This window comes from Lampris incognitus, chromosome 12, assembly GCF_029633865.1.
Source record: "Lampris incognitus isolate fLamInc1 chromosome 12, fLamInc1.hap2, whole genome shotgun sequence".
NCBI classification, from domain to species: Eukaryota; Metazoa; Chordata; class Actinopteri; order Lampriformes; family Lampridae; genus Lampris; species Lampris incognitus.
This window is the reverse complement of record NC_079222.1, coordinates 35,767,126-35,786,180: the sequence shown is the minus strand read 5'-3', so window position 1 is coordinate 35,786,180 and position 19,055 is coordinate 35,767,126. Positions and strand designations below refer to the sequence as shown.

The window sequence follows — 19,055 nt, the reverse complement described above, 5'->3', positions numbered from 1 at the left end:
TTTTATTACTGTAAAGAAATTTAAGATATTACACACATTAGATGAAATTGTAAGAGCCAAGACCAAAGGTGAAAACTGTGATGTAATGTAGATTTTCTTTTTGACTCCCCTGAGTCATGGGAGGGGGGGTGAAACTGAAAGGGAAGAGAGAGAGTGAAGGAAGATTGTTAAAGGCCTGCGAAGACTGAAATGTGAAGTTCGCAAAAGAAACTCAGTGTCTCTATGAGAGATGAAATCTAGCATTTGTAATACTTGCATAATTGGCTATAAGACATGAGAGACTCAGCGAGAGACCTTTCGGATGTTGCAGTTCTTCAGAAAGGAATGAGTTCCACAGCTGGGGCTCAGACCAGCTTCTCCCAGCAAGTCAGAGGCCCCAAAAACCTCAAGAGGACACTGTACCGTCCAATAAGAAAAAAAAGAAAAAGCAAGAGCTTGAAGAGAGCAAGATGGAGGGGAGAATCCTCTTTTTCCCAGGCTGAATGGAGGGTTTGGCTTATCATGTTAGAAAGGATACTCAGCTGGGGACATTGGCGTTTGTAGGGCTGGTCCCGCTGGCTGGTTCAGCCAAAAACAGCTACTTCTCACATCCTTTAGTGGATCTCAAACTTATTCTACCAACGTTCCCCTACTTATTTGTTTATTCATTTATTTTCCGGCCTTGCTGTCTGCGGAGGTATACGCTAGGTGTCATCTGCGCATGCGCTGATCCACTGAGGCGGTGATGGAGAGCAGTCTGCTTCCGCCGAGACAGGTCATAGATCCGCTTCGAGACACCGTTGAGGATATCGCGACAGACGTCTACAAATGTAATGAAACGAACAGGAAAGTATTTCAAAAAGTTTTGTTGTTGTTCTGCGTCAGTCTGTGTCGTTGGCGACCACTCAAAGGAAAAACTACAGAGTGTTAATTCACGTTAGTTGACCTTGAAAGGAATGTGACTCTGGGCAGCTCGCTGACGTGTTAGCTAACGGGAGCGTTGACGGTCGTGTTCGCTGCTCTCTAAGCCCTCCTAAGTCGAATGAGTTGGTCTTAAAAGTTCCACATTTAACCTCGAATAATTTAATTTACATTCATTTACCCGTTTCGAGTGGCCTGTGAAGAAGTTAGGTGGTCAAGTTTCTTCACCCTAACGTGAGATTACTGCCGCGTGTTAGCCTAACGCATTCAAAATGGCGACGACCTTCAAACCTTGGGTCGACCTGGCCGAAGCTTTTAAATATTAGCAAAATTGACAATATTGCAATCGCAATTACTGTCTGTAATAACTTTATTGCATATAGTAATTGCGTGAGCTTCGCAGAGATCTAGTGCGGACACAGAGTTAGAAAATGTGACATTTGAGTTTCAAACATGTATTGGAGTTGGTCTGAAGTAGATATGGAGAGATTAGACAAGGCGTGCCTTGCTGTTTTTCCTCTTCAAAATGCTGTACATTGCCAACTCTGATCTATTCAATTATTGCTTCTCACACAGAAGTATTGAAAATGCAAGACTGGGAGGAAGAGGTAAGTGAAATATGCTGGAAGTTTCCAATTTGAATGAGACAAGTGAAACCGCCAGCGCCTGTTTATTTACAGGAAGTCACCAGTGCAGCCACAAGCCACACTCCTACTTTTGGTGGTGAGTATATTTCTTTGGGCGTTATTGTGACAACTGCTTTGGAAGAACGTTTCACTGATCTTTTGAGTCATTTGTTAAAATTTAAGAGAAGTATTGTCAGTAACGCTTTAGTATGGGGAACATAGTCACCATTAATTAGGTGCTTATTAGCATGCACATTAGCAACATATAGGCTCTTAATTGGTCATCATTACGTACTCATTAATGCCGTATTCTGCATGGCCTTATCATAAAACCAGTAAGCCATTAACTATGAGTTTCCCTCTATAACCTCAGAATTATTGCTTATTAGTAGTACCATCTCAATATGCTTTGCTTAGTATGGACTTTATAAGGTGGTAGTACCACAAGAAGAGTTATTCTCCCTTACTAACACTTAATGAATATGGTCTGTTCTTACATAACAAAACACAAAACTACAAGTGTTAATAGTGTTAAATTACCCTAAATTAAGTTTTTGTTACTTAGAATATGTTCCCCATACTAAAGTGTTACCGTATTTTCTTCTAGCACCTTGTAAAACATCTTCATGGAACAGTAAAGGATTCTGGACCAAGAGTAGTAGGATAATGTTCACTTATTTTAGCTGAAAATGTTGTGTAGTTGAAAATGAGTTGGATTTGTATCCCTATGAAATCAAGGAGACTCCTGGAACAGTGGAAGTGAGAACTTTGGCAGTGTTAATATTGGAAGAGGGTAATTCTGGTATGTTAAAACCTGAGCCCAATTTTCCTATCATTTGTGGTCTAATCAATAATGGGGACAGGTGTTTGGAATTGGTCCAGAATTGAGCGAGAACGCTTCAGTCTGCAGCGGCGAAACGGCTTCAATGTTATCCTTAAGGGGCAGTTGGTGCTTGTATTTTGCTACTGACAGGCTCAGATTAAGTGTCTGACAACACTACAGAAAGGATACCTACAGACCCTATTTTTTTTTACATTTACATTGCGGCCCATTTTGCCGTTGCTGCCTGAAGCGTTGTAGCTCGATACTTGACCATTCCAAAAAATTGTCCTTATTAGTCATTTAGACCCCAAATGATGGGAAAATAGGGCCCAAGTTTAAAATACCAGGATAAACCTTGAGCATAATCCTTGGAAACATTTCCCAAATGTTAATTTTTTTTGCTGTCATCTGCAGGCCGTGGAGGGAGAGGGGGAGGAGAATTCAAGACTTCATTTGCTTCAGGTATTAAGACATCAAATGTTGTGTAATGCTAACTTCCTAAGCGTGACAAATCTTGAGTTCACCATGTTTGTCTTATGTGAGATTGAATCTGTCATCAAGTGCTGACGAAGTCACTCAGGTGAGTGATGAAACATTTTCCCACTAAACTTGGTGTCCAGATGAACTGATTAGACTTTTCTGGGCACTCTGAATGAGAGCAGCAAGGTGAAATCTCACATAAGATCAGTATGATCATTTCATCCGATTGGGTTGGCTCAAAAGGATTACTTTATGCATAATGGGCGCTAGCCCTAGTGCAACAAAAGTAGCTATTTCACCAAAAATCAAAGAGCAGTAAGTCATCTTAACCTTATTTAATGTTCTTAACTGTCTTGTACAGGGAGTAATGAAGATGAGAATGGTAAGTGAGCAGCAGCACAGTTGAGTAGGAGGATCGGAGGCACTTTGAATACTGCAGGTGGTGGACATGCGGTGCCTGAATCCTACCTGCCTCTGACTCCTTGGCCTCATCTTCTGTAATTTAGATGTCGGATCCTGGAACAGTGGACGAGGACAAGACATGAGAGGAAGAGGTGGCAGAGGTGAGACCGGCTATGACTGTTGTACTTGATATACTGTGAGAAACAATTCTTGTATTTAATCGTAGAAAAAACTCTTTCATGAGCTTGTTACTGCCTACCTAGTGTGAGCAAGTCTTATCTGTTAAGGCTCTGACAACCTTATCATGGTTTTGAGTTACCCTTTGTTTTTAGCGCTGGAATATTTTAAAGCTGGTTTAAGATGGAATTTCATATGACTAATTTTGAATAACGATGTATTCCTTATGTTTAAATATTGCATGATATTTTGAATCAAGTGCTAAGTTTTCTAAGACATGCTAGGGCTGTCACGATCATGAAGTTTTAGTTTGAATAATGATAAATTGCTTGCAGTTAATTTCTCTGTTTATTCAAAAACGGGGGGGGGTGGGGGGGGTTCGGTCCATCAAAGTATTTTTATGTGCATTATTTGGAAAAGATGGATGGAAAGAAAAAAATTCACAAGTTCCTCAGTATTGCAGAAAGTTTTTACATTTAATTGAGGTGGGTTTTTTCCCCCTTTGGTCAATATTGATGTTTCCACCAGGGGGCGGCAGAGATTTTAAGTGTGGTGGTGGCTTCAGAAGAGGTAAAGTTGCTTGCCATTGTAAGGGGACGACTGGTTTATTGTATTAGCACGCACCTTATTTAATATTGCAGTATTTGTTTTACTCCTTCATGGAATTTGGAGGAGCTGCCTTTTATTTCACAGGAGATGGAAGGAATGAAAGTGGAGCTTGCGGTTTCTCTCAGCCTTCTAGAGGTTTGTTATTAATTGAAATGGTGAACTTGATGGTTTCATAGGCTGTAAATGAATGTATTCCCTTCATTCAAACAAACTCAGGTGTTTTGGTTTCTGTGGAACAGGTGGTGGCCGTGGAAGAAGGGTAGGCCAAGGTAAGTTGATTCCACACCCTGTTACCATTGTGTAAAGTATAACATTTCCTTCAGTATTAAAGAATATCACTTTGTAATGTTGTATAAAATTAGCACCCTTGGATTTAAGTGAAAGCACAAAGTTGGTATTGTGAGTTTAAGACGGGTGCATTCAAGAGGTGAGAGAACTCTAAAGTGAATTGATGCCTCATTGAAGCAATGTTAAAAGCCTCACGCTTGAATTTCTTTATTTAAGGTTATAATTCCTGACTTAAGAATATACCTTGAAATAAAATGTCTCCAAATTGTTCTTCTGTTTGTACTGGACCCAAGACCTAAGCTTTTTTGTTTTTCCTATGTCAATTGAATGCTGTTAACATCAGCTAACTGTAAAACAAGTTGACAAGTATTAAGACAACCTAATAACTTAAAATCTGTTAAAGGTGGTGGACAAGGTAGAAGAGGCAGATTTGGAGGTAATAGCCCTCATAAATTATTAAATGGATATTAAAAGCAGCCATGAGTGTTGTTTTCCCCTTCCTGGTAGGAATCCTGTCTGATCCTACAGGTTACCATGGAAAAGATGAAGAGGGTTTTGATGAAGGTTGTAGTATTCCTCATCACTTCTATGCAGCTTAACTTGTGTTGAGGCCAGACATCATTGAAAAACTTGGGCATCATTTTGAATTTTACACAGTGGGGCGGCATGGGCTCAGCAGGTAGAGTGGGTCGTACAGTAATCGGAAGGTGCCTGTGGCAGTCTGGGTTTCCCAGATCTGCAGGATGATTTCGTACAGTCGCTTCTGAAGAGCTAGTCCTCCATACTTGTACAGTTCTGTAGGGATTCCATCGGGGCCAGCCGCTTTGTTTTTGTGCATCTGAGCGATCGCTGTTTGAAGCTCCTTGGTGGAAGGAGGTGCAGACATCCATTAATTTTGCGGCAGAGTAGGTAGTTCATGAAGGCAGTCCGGAGACGCTCATGATGGTTTGCAGAAGAGCTGGTGGAAGTGCTGTTTCCATCGTTGACTGCTGGCTACATCGTCCCTCAGAATTTTTACATTGTCCTCTGCTTTCATTGGTTGTGGTACGGTCTTGATTGGCCCGTAGATGGCATGGATAGCAGAGAAGAAGCCGTGGAGGTGGTTCTGGTCTGCGTAGCCCTGGATCTCAAGGGCTTTACTTTGCCACCAAGCTTCCTCCATGGAGCGAAGTTGAGCTTGGGTGTTTGACTTCAGTTTTTTGTAGTGCTCTTCTTTCATCTTGGAGGACCCAGAGTAGTAGGATAATGTTCACTTATTTTAGTTGAAAATGTTGTGTAGTTGAAAATGAGTTGAATTTGTATCCCTATGAAATCAAGGAGACTCCTGGAACAGTGGAAATGAGGATTTTGGTAGTGTTAATATTAGAGGGTAATTCTGGTATGTTAAAACCTGAGCCCAATTTTCCCATCATTTGTGGTCTAATCAATAATGGGGACAGGTGTTTGGAATTGGTCCAAAATTGAGCGAGAACGCTTCAGTCTGCAGCTGCGAAACGGCTTCAGTGTTATCCTTAAGGGGCAGCTGGTGCTTGTCAGAGTACGTCCATTAAAATGGCTTGTATTTTGCTACTGACAGGCTCAGATTAAGTGTCTGACAACACTACAGAAAGGATACCTACAGACCCTATTTTTTTTTTACATTTACATTGCAGCCCATTTTGCCGCTGCTGCCTGAAGCGTTGTAGCTCGATACTTGACCATTCCAAAAAATTGTCCTTATTACTCATTTAGACCCCAAATGATGGGAAAATAGGGCCCAAGTTTAAAATACCAGGATAAACCTTGAGTATAATCCTTGGAAACATTTCCTAAATGTTAATTGTGTTTGTTGTCATCTGCAGGCTGTGGAGGGAGAGGGCGAGGAGAATTCAAGACTTCATTTGCTTCAGGTATTAAGACATCAAATGTTGTGTAATGCTAACCTAAGCGTGACAAATCTTGAGTTCACCATGTTTGTCTTATGTGAGATTGAATCTGGCATCAAGTGCTGACGAAGTCACTCAGGTGAGTGCTGAAACATTTTCCCACTAAACTTGGTATCCAGGTGAACTGATTAGTTCTGGGCACTCTGAATGAGAGCAGCGAGGTGAAATCTCACATAAGATCAGTATGATCCTTTCACCCGATTGGGTTGGCTCAAAAGGATTACTTTATGCATAATGGGCGCTAGCCCTAGTGCAACAAAAGTAGCTATTTCACCAAAAATCAAACAGCAGTAAGTCATCTTAACCTTATTTCATGTTTTTAACTGTCTTGTACAGGAAGTAGTGAAGATGAGAATGGTAAGTGAGCAGCAGCACAGTTGAGTAGGAGGATCGGAGGCACTTTGAATACTGCAGGTGGTGGACATGCGGTGCCTGAATCCTAACTGCCTCTGACTCCCTGGCCTCATCTTCTGTAATTTAGTTGTCGGATCCTGGAACAGTGGACGAGGACAAGACATGAGAGGAAGAGGTGGCAGAGGTGAGACCGGCTGTGACTGTTGTACTTGATATACTGTGAGAAACAATTCTTGTATTTAATCGTAGAAAAACTCTTTCATGAGCTTGTTACTGCCTACCAAGTGTGAGCAAGTCTTATCTGCTAAGGCTCTGACAACCTTATCATGGTTTGAGTTAGCCTTTGTTTATAGCGCTGGAATATTTTAAAGCTGGTTTAAGGTGGAATTTCATATGACTAATTTTGGATAACGATGTATTCCTTGTTTAAATATTGCATGATATTTTGAATCAAGTGCTAAGTTTTCTGAGACATGCTAGGGCTGTCACGATCATGAAGTTTTAATTTGAATAATGATAAATTGCTTGCAGTTAATTTCTCTGTTTATTCAAAAACGGGGGGGTTCGGTCCATCAAAGTATTTTTATGAGCATTATTTGGAAAAGATGGATGGAAAGAACAAAATTCACAAGTTCCTCAGTATTGCAAGAAAGTTTTTACATTTAATTGAGGTGGGTTTTTTCCCCTTTGGTCAATTGTTTGTGACTGCTAGGCAATGCAAACACGTATTTTGAATAAATATTGAACAAATTGTACATATGAGGTCAACTGTCTGGTCTGGTTGAGTTGCACAATTGTAAACTGGGTTCAGACTTGGTGCAAAGGACTCTACATTATCTCCAATATAACTTTCCCTGAGCTGTTGCATTCAGTGCTGTAGGTGAGACACACTGCACTGTAAGAGACTTGTTGGTTCACCAACACAGTGGCCCATTGCCACCTGTCAGCATCGTCCCCTCAGAAAGCAAGAAATATGGTCTTGAGCTGATGAAGGAATCTACCCAATAGCTGTTAGGTCCAGAAAGCCACGCCCCTCCCCCCATGTTGTTTTTCCTGACATTGGGACCTTGTTTTCAGGTAGATGATTTGCCTCAGCCAAACTGATGGACATGCATGCAACTTGCGCCCTTGTTTGAATCTTATGATGGTACAAAATGATAAGATGTCAGTTCAAATAACTGCTATAGACCTTCATGAAATATTGATAATCTAAAAACTGAGTCCACAAGCACAAATGAAGGCTGTTTCCTGGGTTGGAAGAGAGGGTACATCCTAACTGCAATATTGATGTTTCCACCAGGGGGCGACAGAGAGTTTAAGTATGGTGGTGGCTTCAGAAGAGGTAAAGTTGCTTGCCATTGTAAGGGGACGACTGGTTTATTTTATTAGCACGCACCTTATTTAATATTGCAGTATTTGTTTTACTCCCTCATGGAATTTGGAGGAGCTGCCTTTTATTTCACAGAAGATGGAAGGAATGAAAGTGGAGCTTGCGGTTTCTCTCAGCCTTCTAGAGGTTTGTTATTAATTGAAATGGTGAACTTGATGCTTTCATAGGCTGTAAATGAATGTTTTCCCTTCATTCAAACAAACTCAGGTGTTTTGGTTTCTGTGGAACAGGTGGTGGCCATGGAAGAAGGGGAGGCCAAGGTAAGTTGATTCCACACCCTGTTACCATTGTGTAAAGTATAACATTTCCTTCAGTATTAAAGAATATCACTTTGTGATGTTGTATAAAATTAGCACCCTTGGATTTAAGTGAAAGCACAAAGTTGGTATTGTGAGTTTAAGACGGGTGCACTCAAGAGGTGAGAGAACTCTGAAGTGAATTGATGCCTCATTGAAGCAATGTTAAAAGCCTCACGCTTGAATTTCTTTATTTAAGGTTATAAGTCCTGATTTAAGAATATACCTTGAAATAAAATGTCTCCAAATTGTTCTTCTGTTTGTACTGGACCCAAGACCTAAGCTTCTTTTTTTTTTTCCTATGTCAATTGAATGCTGTTAACATCAGCTAACTGTAAAACAAGTTGACAAGTATTAAGACAACCTAATAACTTAAAATCGGTTAAAGGTGGTGGACAGAGTAAAAGAGCTAGATTTGGAGGTAATAGCCCTCATAAATTATTAAATGGATATTAAAAGCAGCCATGAGTGTTGTTTTCCCCTTCCTGGTAGGAATCCTGTCTGCTCCTACAGGTTACCATGGGAAAGATGAAGAGCGTTTGATGAAGGTTGTAGTATTCTTCATCATTTCTATGCAGCTTAACTTGTGTTGAGGCCAGACATCATTGAAACACTTGGGCATCATTTTGAATTTTACACAGTGGGGCGGCATGGCTCAGCAGGTAGAGTGGGTCGTACAGTAATCGGAAGGCGCCTGTGGCAGTCTGGGTTTCCCAGATCTGCAGGATGATTTCGTACAGTCGCTTCTGAAGAGCTAGTCCTCCATACTTGTACAGTTCTGTAGGGATTCCATCGGGGCCAGCCGCTTTGTTTTTGTGCATCTGAGCGATCGCTGTTTGAAGCTCCTTGGTGGAAGGAGGTGCAGACATCCATGGTTTTTGCGGCAGAGTAGGTAGTTCATCAAGGCAGTCCGGAGACGCTCATGATGGTTTGCAGAGGAGCTGGTGGAAGTGCTGTTTCCATCGTTGACTGCTGGCTACATCGTCCCTCAGAATTTTTACATTGTTCTCTGCTTTCATTGGTTTTGGTGCGGTCTTGATGGGCCCATAGATGGCATGGATAGCAGAGAAGAAGCCATGGAGGTGGTTCTGGTCTGCGTAGCCCTGGATCTCAAGGGCTTTACTTTGCCACCAAGCTTCCTCCATGGAGCGGAGTTGAGCTTGGGTGTTTGACTTCAGTTTCTTGTAGTGCTCTTCTTTCGTCTTGGAGGACCCGGAGTAGTAGGATAATGTTCACTTATTTTAGCTGAAAATGTTGTGTAGTTGAAAATGAGTTGAATTTGTATCCCTATGAAATCAAGGAGACTCCTGGAACAGTGGAAATGAGGACATTGGTAGTGTTAATATTAGAGGGTAATTCTGGTATGTTAAAACCTGAGCCCAATTTTCCCATCATTTGTGGTCTAATCAATAATGGGGACAGGTGTTTGGAATTGGTCCAGAATTGAGCGAGAACGCTTCAGTCTGCAGCTGCGAAACGGCTTCAGTGTTATCCTTAAGGGGCAGTTGGTGCTTGTCAGAGTACGTCCATTAAAATGGCTTGTATTTTGCTACTGACAGGCTCAGATTAAGTGTCTGACAACACTACAGAAAGGATACCTACAGACCCTATTTTTTTTTTACATTTACATTGCGGCCCATTTTGCCGTTGCTGCCTAAAGCGTTCTAGCTCGATACTTGACCATTCCAAAAAATTGTCCTTATTAGTCATTTAGACCCCAAATGATGGGAAAATAGGGCCCAAGTTTAAAATACCAGGATAAACCTTGAGTATACAGCCGGGATGCAAACCCGTATCTCCCAGTCCGCAAGCGACAACGTTAACCAGTCGACTAAAGGGTTCAACCCGTTAGCCAAGGGCCAGCGTGTCTACTGATTCATGTATGTTACAATATGTTTATTTGATCTAAATGAATACCCACTGATTGCACTGATTTTATTATTGCACTGTTTTTTATTTCCTTATAATAAAATTCGATTAATGTGCCGCTCTGGTGGCGGAGCGGAATAAACCGCCGTTCTTGCAGTCCGCTCGTCACGTGGCTGGGAGGTTGGTATCCCAGACTCGCCGTAACCGGTCACGGCCAGAGCGTCCACGGGGTCCGGCCTTCATTAGGCCACCCTTACCCGAGGGATAGTGGGTGTAGATCGGTGTACTGTTCGGGAACTCGTCGTTCTCCAGCGACCCCTCTGGCCCACCCGGGCGCCTGTAGCCAAGCAACCGAAAGCATTCTCCCTACGCCTCCTTTGCGGCCTGAAGGTGATGCAATCCATGCGAGGCTTCAGCGTGTAAAATGGCGAGAGCAGCCGACACGAGTTTGAAGGAAGCTGGTGTTACAACTATCTCCTTCCTGTGGAAACGTGAGCCAGGGGAGTTATTCGACAAGTGTTCCGGCCATATGCCAGTGGGTTAATCGGGTGGGATAAGGGGAAAAACTAGAACTACATTTATAAAAATGTAAAAAAAAATTCGATTAATATGACTCAACACAAAAGTGTCATTTTTCATTTAAATACAATATATATACAACACGTAATTCTCTAACAACAAAAGATGTCCTATTGTTTCACACATCACAACCAGGAAATGTAAGTTACACAACATTTATCTTTTAATTGCTAAATGAAGGCTATTTCTTTATCACAATAATAATAGTAAATAATATGAAAACAGTAATAAATATGATAGTAAATATGATAATATATTAACAGTAATATAATGACGTCAATAAAATAACTATTTAATAATAATATAATGTAATTAAAGTAGTTGTAATCATATAGTCAATGTTTGTGATAAACAAAATATTGTAATGTTTACGTACAGTACACAATGTTTCATTACTACCGTTGCTTAAGCCCATTAGACAGTACTGACACATGGCATGAGCAGCATTATTGATTAAGCTGATCAGTGATAAGTGACCGTCTTTATAGAGCAACAATAAAAGATCTGCACGGGGACACATAAACGTTGGGCACGTGAATATAACGGACTCCTTAAGACCATTTTAATGTCTTAATTACACTTCTTGTCTGTAACTTCCTGTCTGTTGTGTTTTATCGGTGTGTATATAAACAACATGTTTGTGGGTGTTGGACTTTGTAACTCATTGCTCACCCCTGTTCTCCTGTAAAGCTTCTCCCTCTGGACAGAACAAGGAAGTCCCTCCCATTCAGTCTCCCAGGTGTTTTCAGAGAAAACGAAACTGTTGTCTGCTCTTTTCCGTCAGTGTGAGAGAGGCTGTCAGTAAAATGGCTGAGCAGCAGCAGCAGGGGTTGTTGCTGGACAGAGATCAGTTGTGTTGTTCAATCTGTCTGGACCTCCTCAACCAGCCAGTCGCTCTTCACTGTGGACACAGTTACTGTAGAGACTGTATAGAGAGCTGCTGGGACAAGGATGAAGAGAAGGGAGTGTACAGCTGTCCTCAGTGCAGACAGACCTTCAGTCCGAGGCCTGCCCTTGTGAAGAACACCATGCTGGCTCAGGTGAGACTGACAGGAAGAGAAAAGTCATTTATAAGAAGCAGATGTGGCAGTTATTGTGCTGCTGGCAAAAGAAATACTCGTGGTCACATTTTAGTAGTTTGCAGCTTCAATCCATTGAAATGTAATATTACTATTGAGGTGTTGGACTAGCCTTCGGTTCTGTTACCCCAGGAGGACAATCCCAAATGAGGTTCTAGATCCTTGGGCTATTCTGTTGATTTCATTCCTATCTCAACTCATTTTACATATATTTTGAATATATGGTGGCCCAGTGGTTAGCACTGTTGCCTCACAACAAGAAGGCCCCGGGTTCAAACCCCAGGCCTTCTCAGGTCCTCTCTGTGTGGATTTTGCATGTTCTCCCCATGTCTGTGTGGGTTTCCTCTGGGTGCTCCAGTTTCCTCCCACCATCAAAAAGACATGCGTGTTAGGGTTCATACTCCTGTCTGTGCCCCTGAGCAAGGTGATGGAAAGAAGAACCGGAGTCGTCCACTGCTCCTATACAATAGGATGGGTTAAATGCAGACAACACATTCATTGTGAGAATACAATTCGTTGTAAGAATACAATGTCAAATAAAGTGGCTTTCATTTTGTTATTTTCATATATGTTCTCCACACTATTTTACTCCTATTCTTATATTACTGTTTTCCCATATCTTATTTATTACTGACATGTTTCTCTGTTTTGTTCCTCACTTTAATTTAACATCAACATTGTAGTAATGTTGATTTTCTTTCTTATCATTATTATCACCATAAGTAGTGATCGTAGTAGTAGTACATTTTCTCATGACCACAGCAGATAATTCCTTGAAGACAGGATTTTAATATTTCAGATTGTGGAGAATCTGAAGACAACAGGGAACCAGCAGGCCTCTCCCTCTGCAGATGTGTCCTATGCTGGCCCCACAGATGTGGCCTGTGATTTCTGCACAGGGAGTCGACCCCACAAAGCCCTTATGACCTGTTCAGTGTGCCTGGCCTCCTACTGCTCCACTCACCTCCAGCCTCACTACACTGTTCCTGTGCTGAAGAAGCACAAGCTGGTCTCTGCCACGGCCCGACTGCAGGAGAAGATGTGCTCCAGTCATGACAAGCTGATGGAGGTGTACTGTCGTACAGACCAGCAGTGTATCTGCTATCTGTGCACCATGGATGAACATAAGGGCCACGATACAGTGTCAGCTGCAGCAGAAAGGGCTGAGATACAGGTAGGACCACCACAACTTGTTGATCACCAACAAACAAGAGGCAGTCCTGTGAGGTTACATGCAGAATAGGTTTGGTTTGTATATGGAAAACCTTCAGTTTCTCAACATAGAATATTCAGCACATCTAAAAGCCGAGGCTCCCTGTGTTACCTTAAAAACTGCTGACCGACACAGAAATGCTTCCCTCTTTATTCTCCCTTTGCCCAGCTGCAATGTTTTGGTATGTTTTCTTCCAGAAATGGCTGGATGTTAGTCGCCAGAAAGCCCAGCAGAGAGTCCAGGAGAGAGAAAAGGAGATTAAGAAGCTGAGACAGGCTGTGGAGGATCTGAAGGTGAAGAAAATGGACTAAAGTGTGTGCTGTTGTTTGTCTGGTAAAGTGACAAATGAGCATGTTGGCCTCTCTCCTAGTGAGGGTTGGCAGAGATGATGGATCAGATATATTCTGTTGGCTGAGGAGAGTCCCACCTTGAACTAAATGTTTGCACAAGGTGGGGTTTTTTTTGTTGAAAACTTTATTTTCCAATTTTCAAGTTTTTTTGGACCAGGTATACAAGGCACACGAACAACAACAACAACAAAAAAGAAACATGTAGGAACCCCCCCTCCCCCCAAGGCTCAAAAAAGAAAAAGAAAAGAAAAGAAAAGAAACAAATGGACTATGCACTACTAAAAACGATGGAGCTTTATTCCACTTCCGGTTAAATAGGATCAGTCTGCGTGCTAGTAATTAGGCAAAGTTGCCCCCTTACAGTTAGGGGGCGGTATGCCAAAGATGGCTGTGTGAAAATCAGGGGTTATGGTCTGTTTACAGATATGTGAGAATACATTGAATATCTGTCCCCAATAACTGTTGAGGGAGGGGCCATGCCCAGGACATGTGTCCCACCGAGGCTGGACTATGGCTGCACCTCGGACAGCCAGGGTGTGTGGTGGGAAAGATTCTGGCAAGCTTGTCCCCCGAGTAGTGAAGACGGTGAAGCACCTTAAACTGAATGAAGCCATGTGGTATACACAATGAGGACGTATGTATACGAGTGAAGCTGTCCCGCCATGCCTCCTCAGAAAGCTCTACACCCAGCTCTCTCCCCCATGCAGTCTTTGTTTTGTCCCAGGATATCTGTTTCAATCCCTGGATCAGTGTGTAAATTATAGAGACCCGTTTTCCCCCAAAGGGATCCATCTCTAGAATAACATCTAATTGGCTCCTGGGTGGCAGATACGGAAATGAGGGGAACACTTTCTTGGCAAAACTACGGATTTGAAGGTGTCTAATAAAATGGGATGTGGGTATGTTATGGTCTTTGGTAAGTGTTTCAAATGAGGTGAATGTTCCGTCTTTAAATACATCCCAGAAAAACACCAGTCCATGTCTGTGCCAATGCTGAAATGCCTTATCTAACACACATGACGAGAAGAACTGATTATTTGCTACTGGCAAAAGACCGCTGGCAGGCTTTAATCCAAGATGCCTCCTAAACTGGAGCCCTATCCTAAGTGAAGCTTTAACCACCGGGTTTGTTATTTGTATGTTAGGATTATGTGGTAGTGGAGAGGTGAATACCGCTAAAGGATTGGATAAGAGCTCCATGTGAACCCAATCTGTGCCCTGTTGATTCTCATATGTAAATGCCCAATGGGAAAGTTTTACAATGTTCGCAGCCCAGTAGTTGCACAAGGTGTTTTGCCACATGTTTTATCTTTCACCCTATCTCACCCTTTTCGTTTTATTGTCTTATTTTCATCGGTTGAGTTGATTTGCTAAGGGATTTGTAACTCTATTTAAATAAAGTGTGATACTAACACAGCTTAAAATGCATCAGAGGTGGAAGAAAGGACTGGAATAGAAGTTCATATTAGTCACATGTACATTTAGGATCCATCTGGTCCTTCTTAAATGAAATGCAGCTTCTTTACCAGGCAGGTGTTTGTATCTTTCTACTGACAGAGCTCTGCACAGACCGCAGTGGAGGACAGTGAGAGGATCTTCACTGAGCTGGTGGCCTCCATTGAGAGGAGGCGCAGCGAGGTGAAGGAGCTCATCAGAGCCCAGGAGAAGACTGCAGTCAGTCAGGCTGAAGAGCTTCTCCTGCAGCTGCAGGAGGAGATGGAAGAGTGGAGGAGGAGCGATTCTGAGCTGGAGCAGCTGTCACACACTGACGACCACATCCATTTCATTCAGGTGCTGTTTACTCCCCAGATTAATTATGACTTGTGATGTTAAAATATTAGCAGTTGTTAGTAATTAGTAGTAGTATTGAGTAGAAGCAGAATACTTCACAACTGCTATGGTAAACATTGATGGACATGCTACAGTACCAGACGAGAGAAAAAAGATACATGTATTTATGTTAACATTAGTTTCCTGGAATATTAAATGATCTTTCCCTCACACACACACACACAAACACACACACACACACACACACACACACACACACACAGAGTTAGTTTAGAGACCAGCATTTATTCTGACAGGCTGTTACATGACGAAGACTATCGGACATTCCCACACGTCACGTGTGGTGTCGGGCTTCACATAGGCTCATATTTAAAATGATATTCGGGGCGACGCTCAAAACGTTGGGGCTGTAGCCCCGGCAAGATGACCTGGCGACGCCGATGGTTGTGTGGGACTTTTATCTTTCATGAAATAATAGTGATTCTTGGTACAAACGTAACTCTTCTTCTGTTTCTTGTTGTTCTGTGGAGAGTTTCAGGAAAGATGGGGAAGGATTTGTAGTAAAGGTGATGAGCCACAATCTGTACTTGGTGTCCTAGTCAGCTCACTGACCCACACAGCCAGATGGAGAGGGTTTAGTGAGAGACGTGTTTGATGAGACGTCCTGTGTTGGAGACACACAATCTAACTACATCCTCTTTCTCTGTCTCTCTTCCTCTTTCTCTGTCTCTCTTTCTCTGTCTCTTTTTCTCTGTCTCTCTTCCTGTCTCTTCCTCTGTCTCTCTTCCTCTGTCTCTCTTCCTCTTTCTCTGTCTCTGTCTCTCTTCCTCTTTCTGTGTCTCTCTTCCTCTTTCTCTCTTTCTCTGTCTCTCTTTCTCTGTCTCTCTTCCTCTTTCTCTGTCTCTCTTCCTCTTTCTCTGTCTCTGTCTCTCTTCCTCTGTCTCTCTTCCTCTTTCTCTGTCTCTCTTCCTCTTTCTCTGTCTCTGTCTCTCTTCCTCTGTCTCTCTTCCTCTTTCTCTGTCTCTGTCTCTCTTCCTCTTTCTCCGTCTCTCTTCCTCTTTCTCTCTTTCTCCGTCTCTCTTTCTCTGTCTCTCTTTCTCTGTCTCTCTTCCTCTGTCTCTCTTCCTCTGTCTCTCTTCCTCTTTCTCTTTCTCTCTTCCTCTGTCTCTCTTTCTCTGTCCTCTTTCTCTCACTCCAGAAATTCAAGTCTCTCTCCCTCCCGGCTGGTTCTCTGGACTCACCGAGCATTGTTGTGCGTCCTCTGCGTTACTTCAGAGATGTGACTGATGCTGTGTCTGTCCTCAGAGACAAACTAGACAACATCATGACACACACATGGCCCAGGATTTCATCTGCAGGTAGCTGAAAGGAATATCGAGTATAGAGAAAAACACACACCAACACACAGAAAAACCTCCCTGTACACTTGCAGTCTCATCTAGTTTATAAACGTGTTGTATTTGTTGTGCTTTTCGTTGCAGCGTCTGCTGTAGATGTCTTACTGCCACCAGAACCAGAGACCAGAGAACACTGTTTACTGTGTAAGCAAAACACTGCAACACACAAATACAACAATTATTAAGTAAATGACAGCAGGTTGACATTAATACTTCTGTTGTTTCAGATTGTCGTCCTCTCACGCTGGATGTGAACTCTGCCCATCAACGTGTCTCCCTGTCAGAGGACAACAGGAAGGTGACGTGGACACCACGAGACTTGAATTATCCTCCTCATTCAGACAGGTTTACTGACTATAGCCAAGTGCTGTGCAAGGACGGCTTATCTGGACGCTGTTATTGGGAGGTGACATTAAGTGGTGGTGTTGGTATAGCAGTGTCATACAAAGACATCAAGAGATCATCAGGTGAATCAGAATTTGGTGATAATGACAAGTCCTGGAGGTTAATCTGCTTTGGGGGTCGTTACTGGTTCACACACAATAGTGTAGAAACAAAGGTGTCAGGTCCTTCCTCCTCCAGAGTAGGAGTGTTCCTGGACCACGAGGCAGGTGTTTTGTCTTTCTACAGCGTCTCTGACACAACGACCCTCCTCCACAAAGTCAACACCACTTTCACTCAGCCTCTCTATCCTGGACTTGGAGTGTGGGATGATGGAGCGGTTGCAGAGGTGATGAAGGTCTGGTAGGGAAGATCTCGGTTACGTGTCAGGATTTGTTCTGCGTTTGAAATATATGATTGGGAATAGTTGACGAGTGGAAAGGGCAGAGCTGTCCTCAGAGGAAGACGTGTTTGGTGAACGGGTTTCTTTCACCACTTTCATTTCTTTGTGTGGTTTTCAAAAGAGTCTCAGTTCTTATCCAGGGGGACCAAACGGGCGCTAAAAAGCAGCAGCTGATGGATGTGGTTTGATCAAAGTGAGAGTGAAGGAAGGTTAATTCAGCCCCACACACACAGACTGATAAATAAAGGCAGTTTTAAAGCTTTTTGTAGTCTTAGTAAAGATGCTGGTTGTTATGGAAGAGCGAGGCGAAGGAAATCAAACTAGTGATGATGGATATTGTAACTTCTTCATCCTGCAGCACATTGTGTAGTCAGGATGCTGTTTTCTTTTCATACTTGTCAGATAACAGTGTGAAAATCACAACGTGTGAAAGGAGTACACGTTAAATGGATGTTGTTTAGCCACTCACAGCTTGTTTGTTGTTGCTCAGATCAGCAGAATGTGTTTCAGACAGACAGGGAGGTAAAAACATGGTGTGTAAACACCCAGATGGAAGATTGTGTGTGGCTGATGTTTAATAGATAGACGCTGAATGATAACATCCACATCAGAACAGCACAAACCTCGATGGATCAGATGAGGTGTTACAAGACTTCACCCTGCTATTAGTTTACCCCTTCTCTCTCTTCCTCTCTGGAATCCCCTTTAGCTTCACATGTAGGATTTACTGGACTCACCTTATGATTGTGTGTTGTAGAGACATGTTGATGATATGTGCGACTTTAAGAATATACGAGTCAGCTTCCTGTTTATTGATGGTTTCTTTGTGGTGTTAAATAAAGTGGTGTTTTGTTCCTGATCACCTGTAAATAAAAGCTATGTTTTATTCCGTGTGTGTGTGTCTGTGTCACAGAGAGAGAGACAGAAGTGGTTGTGTCTCACCTGTGTGCATCCATGTACATGTTGTGCAGGTGAACATGTGTGTAGGTTTGTATTAGTGGCTTCACTCATGTGTTAATATGTCCCAGTAACAGCAGCACGTCTGCCATGTTTCCAGTACTGTGGACTGTACTTCCTTATTAAATGTACTTTAATTTCATGTGCTCACATCAGTAAAGACGCTGCATTAGAAAAGTCCCATTCGTGTTTTGTTGTTGTTGTTGTTTTGTCAAGTATGTGTGTATAAACAACATTTGTGTTGGTGATGGACTTCTTAACTCTGTCCCCTGCATGGATGTAATAGACTAGAACTGGATACCGGGTCTAGAAATGGCGCCTGTTCACTCCTATGATATTTTTTATTTATTTATTGAAAGTGGTTCATTTATAAAACACAAGGGCGCACAAACCATGACAGTGAGCATCTCTCAACATACAAGACACCTGAGGTAAGACAGATAACTTCAATAAAATAAAATATGCAACATAAATGATAGAGAATAAAAACATAATAGATAAAACAAATCAAAGTTAATACGTCTGCACTTTTTCATAGCTGCTCTCGAGGTCCTCAGATGTTTCCAGATCTTAATTAGCTCTGAGGAGAGATTTTGCATGTTTTGTTTTTTTGTCCATTAGTCTCAAAGCTCTGAGGATGAGATGATTGTCCACAAGGTTCCTGGTGAAAACAGAAGAGAGGGGTTTTCACTTTCCTCCATTTGGATGTGTGGATGAAACATGTCACCAGGAGTATCACACACACACACACACACACACACACACT

At 42.3% G+C, this 19,055-nt stretch overlaps 1 protein-coding gene across 7 annotated transcripts; it reads left to right on the top strand.

The window, feature by feature from the left end:
• Positions 1-732: 732 nt before the first annotated feature.
• On the top strand, positions 733-18,464 carry LOC130122102 (E3 ubiquitin/ISG15 ligase TRIM25-like). Of its 7 annotated transcripts, XM_056291136.1 has the most exons (20): positions 733-809; positions 1,477-1,508; positions 1,581-1,623; positions 2,764-2,811; positions 3,191-3,211; positions 3,336-3,392; positions 4,257-4,286; positions 6,147-6,194; positions 6,567-6,587; positions 6,712-6,768; positions 7,885-7,926; positions 8,029-8,100; positions 8,205-8,234; positions 11,409-11,758; positions 12,597-12,971; positions 13,208-13,303; positions 14,918-15,151; positions 16,350-16,509; positions 16,633-16,692; positions 16,776-18,464. In XM_056291136.1, the coding sequence occupies exons 2-20, from the start codon at positions 1,488-1,490 to the stop codon at positions 17,294-17,296; spliced, it is 2,286 nt and encodes a 761-aa protein (XP_056147111.1). In that variant the 5' UTR covers positions 733-809; positions 1,477-1,487; the 3' UTR covers positions 17,297-18,464. The 7 variants fall into 7 exon arrangements, with proteins under 7 accessions (XP_056147111.1, XP_056147110.1, XP_056147112.1 ...); XM_056291135.1 differs by lacking the exon at positions 733-809 and having other exon boundaries at positions 1,390-1,623; XM_056291137.1 differs by lacking the exons at positions 733-809; positions 6,567-6,587 and having other exon boundaries at positions 1,390-1,623.
• The last annotated feature ends 591 nt before the right edge of the window (positions 18,465-19,055 follow it).

Coding starts and splice junctions, on each gene's coding strand:
- LOC130122102 (XM_056291135.1), top strand. CDS start 1,542: ATGAGACAAGTGAAACCGCCAGCGCCTGTTTATTTACAGGAAGTCACC. Junction 1,624..2,763: donor CCACACTCCTACTTTTGGTG/GTGAGTATATTT, acceptor TGTCATCTGCAG/GCCGTGGAGGGAGAGGGGGA. Junction 6,588..6,711: donor AAGTAGTGAAGATGAGAATG/GTAAGTGAGCAG, acceptor TCTGTAATTTAG/TTGTCGGATCCTGGAACAGT.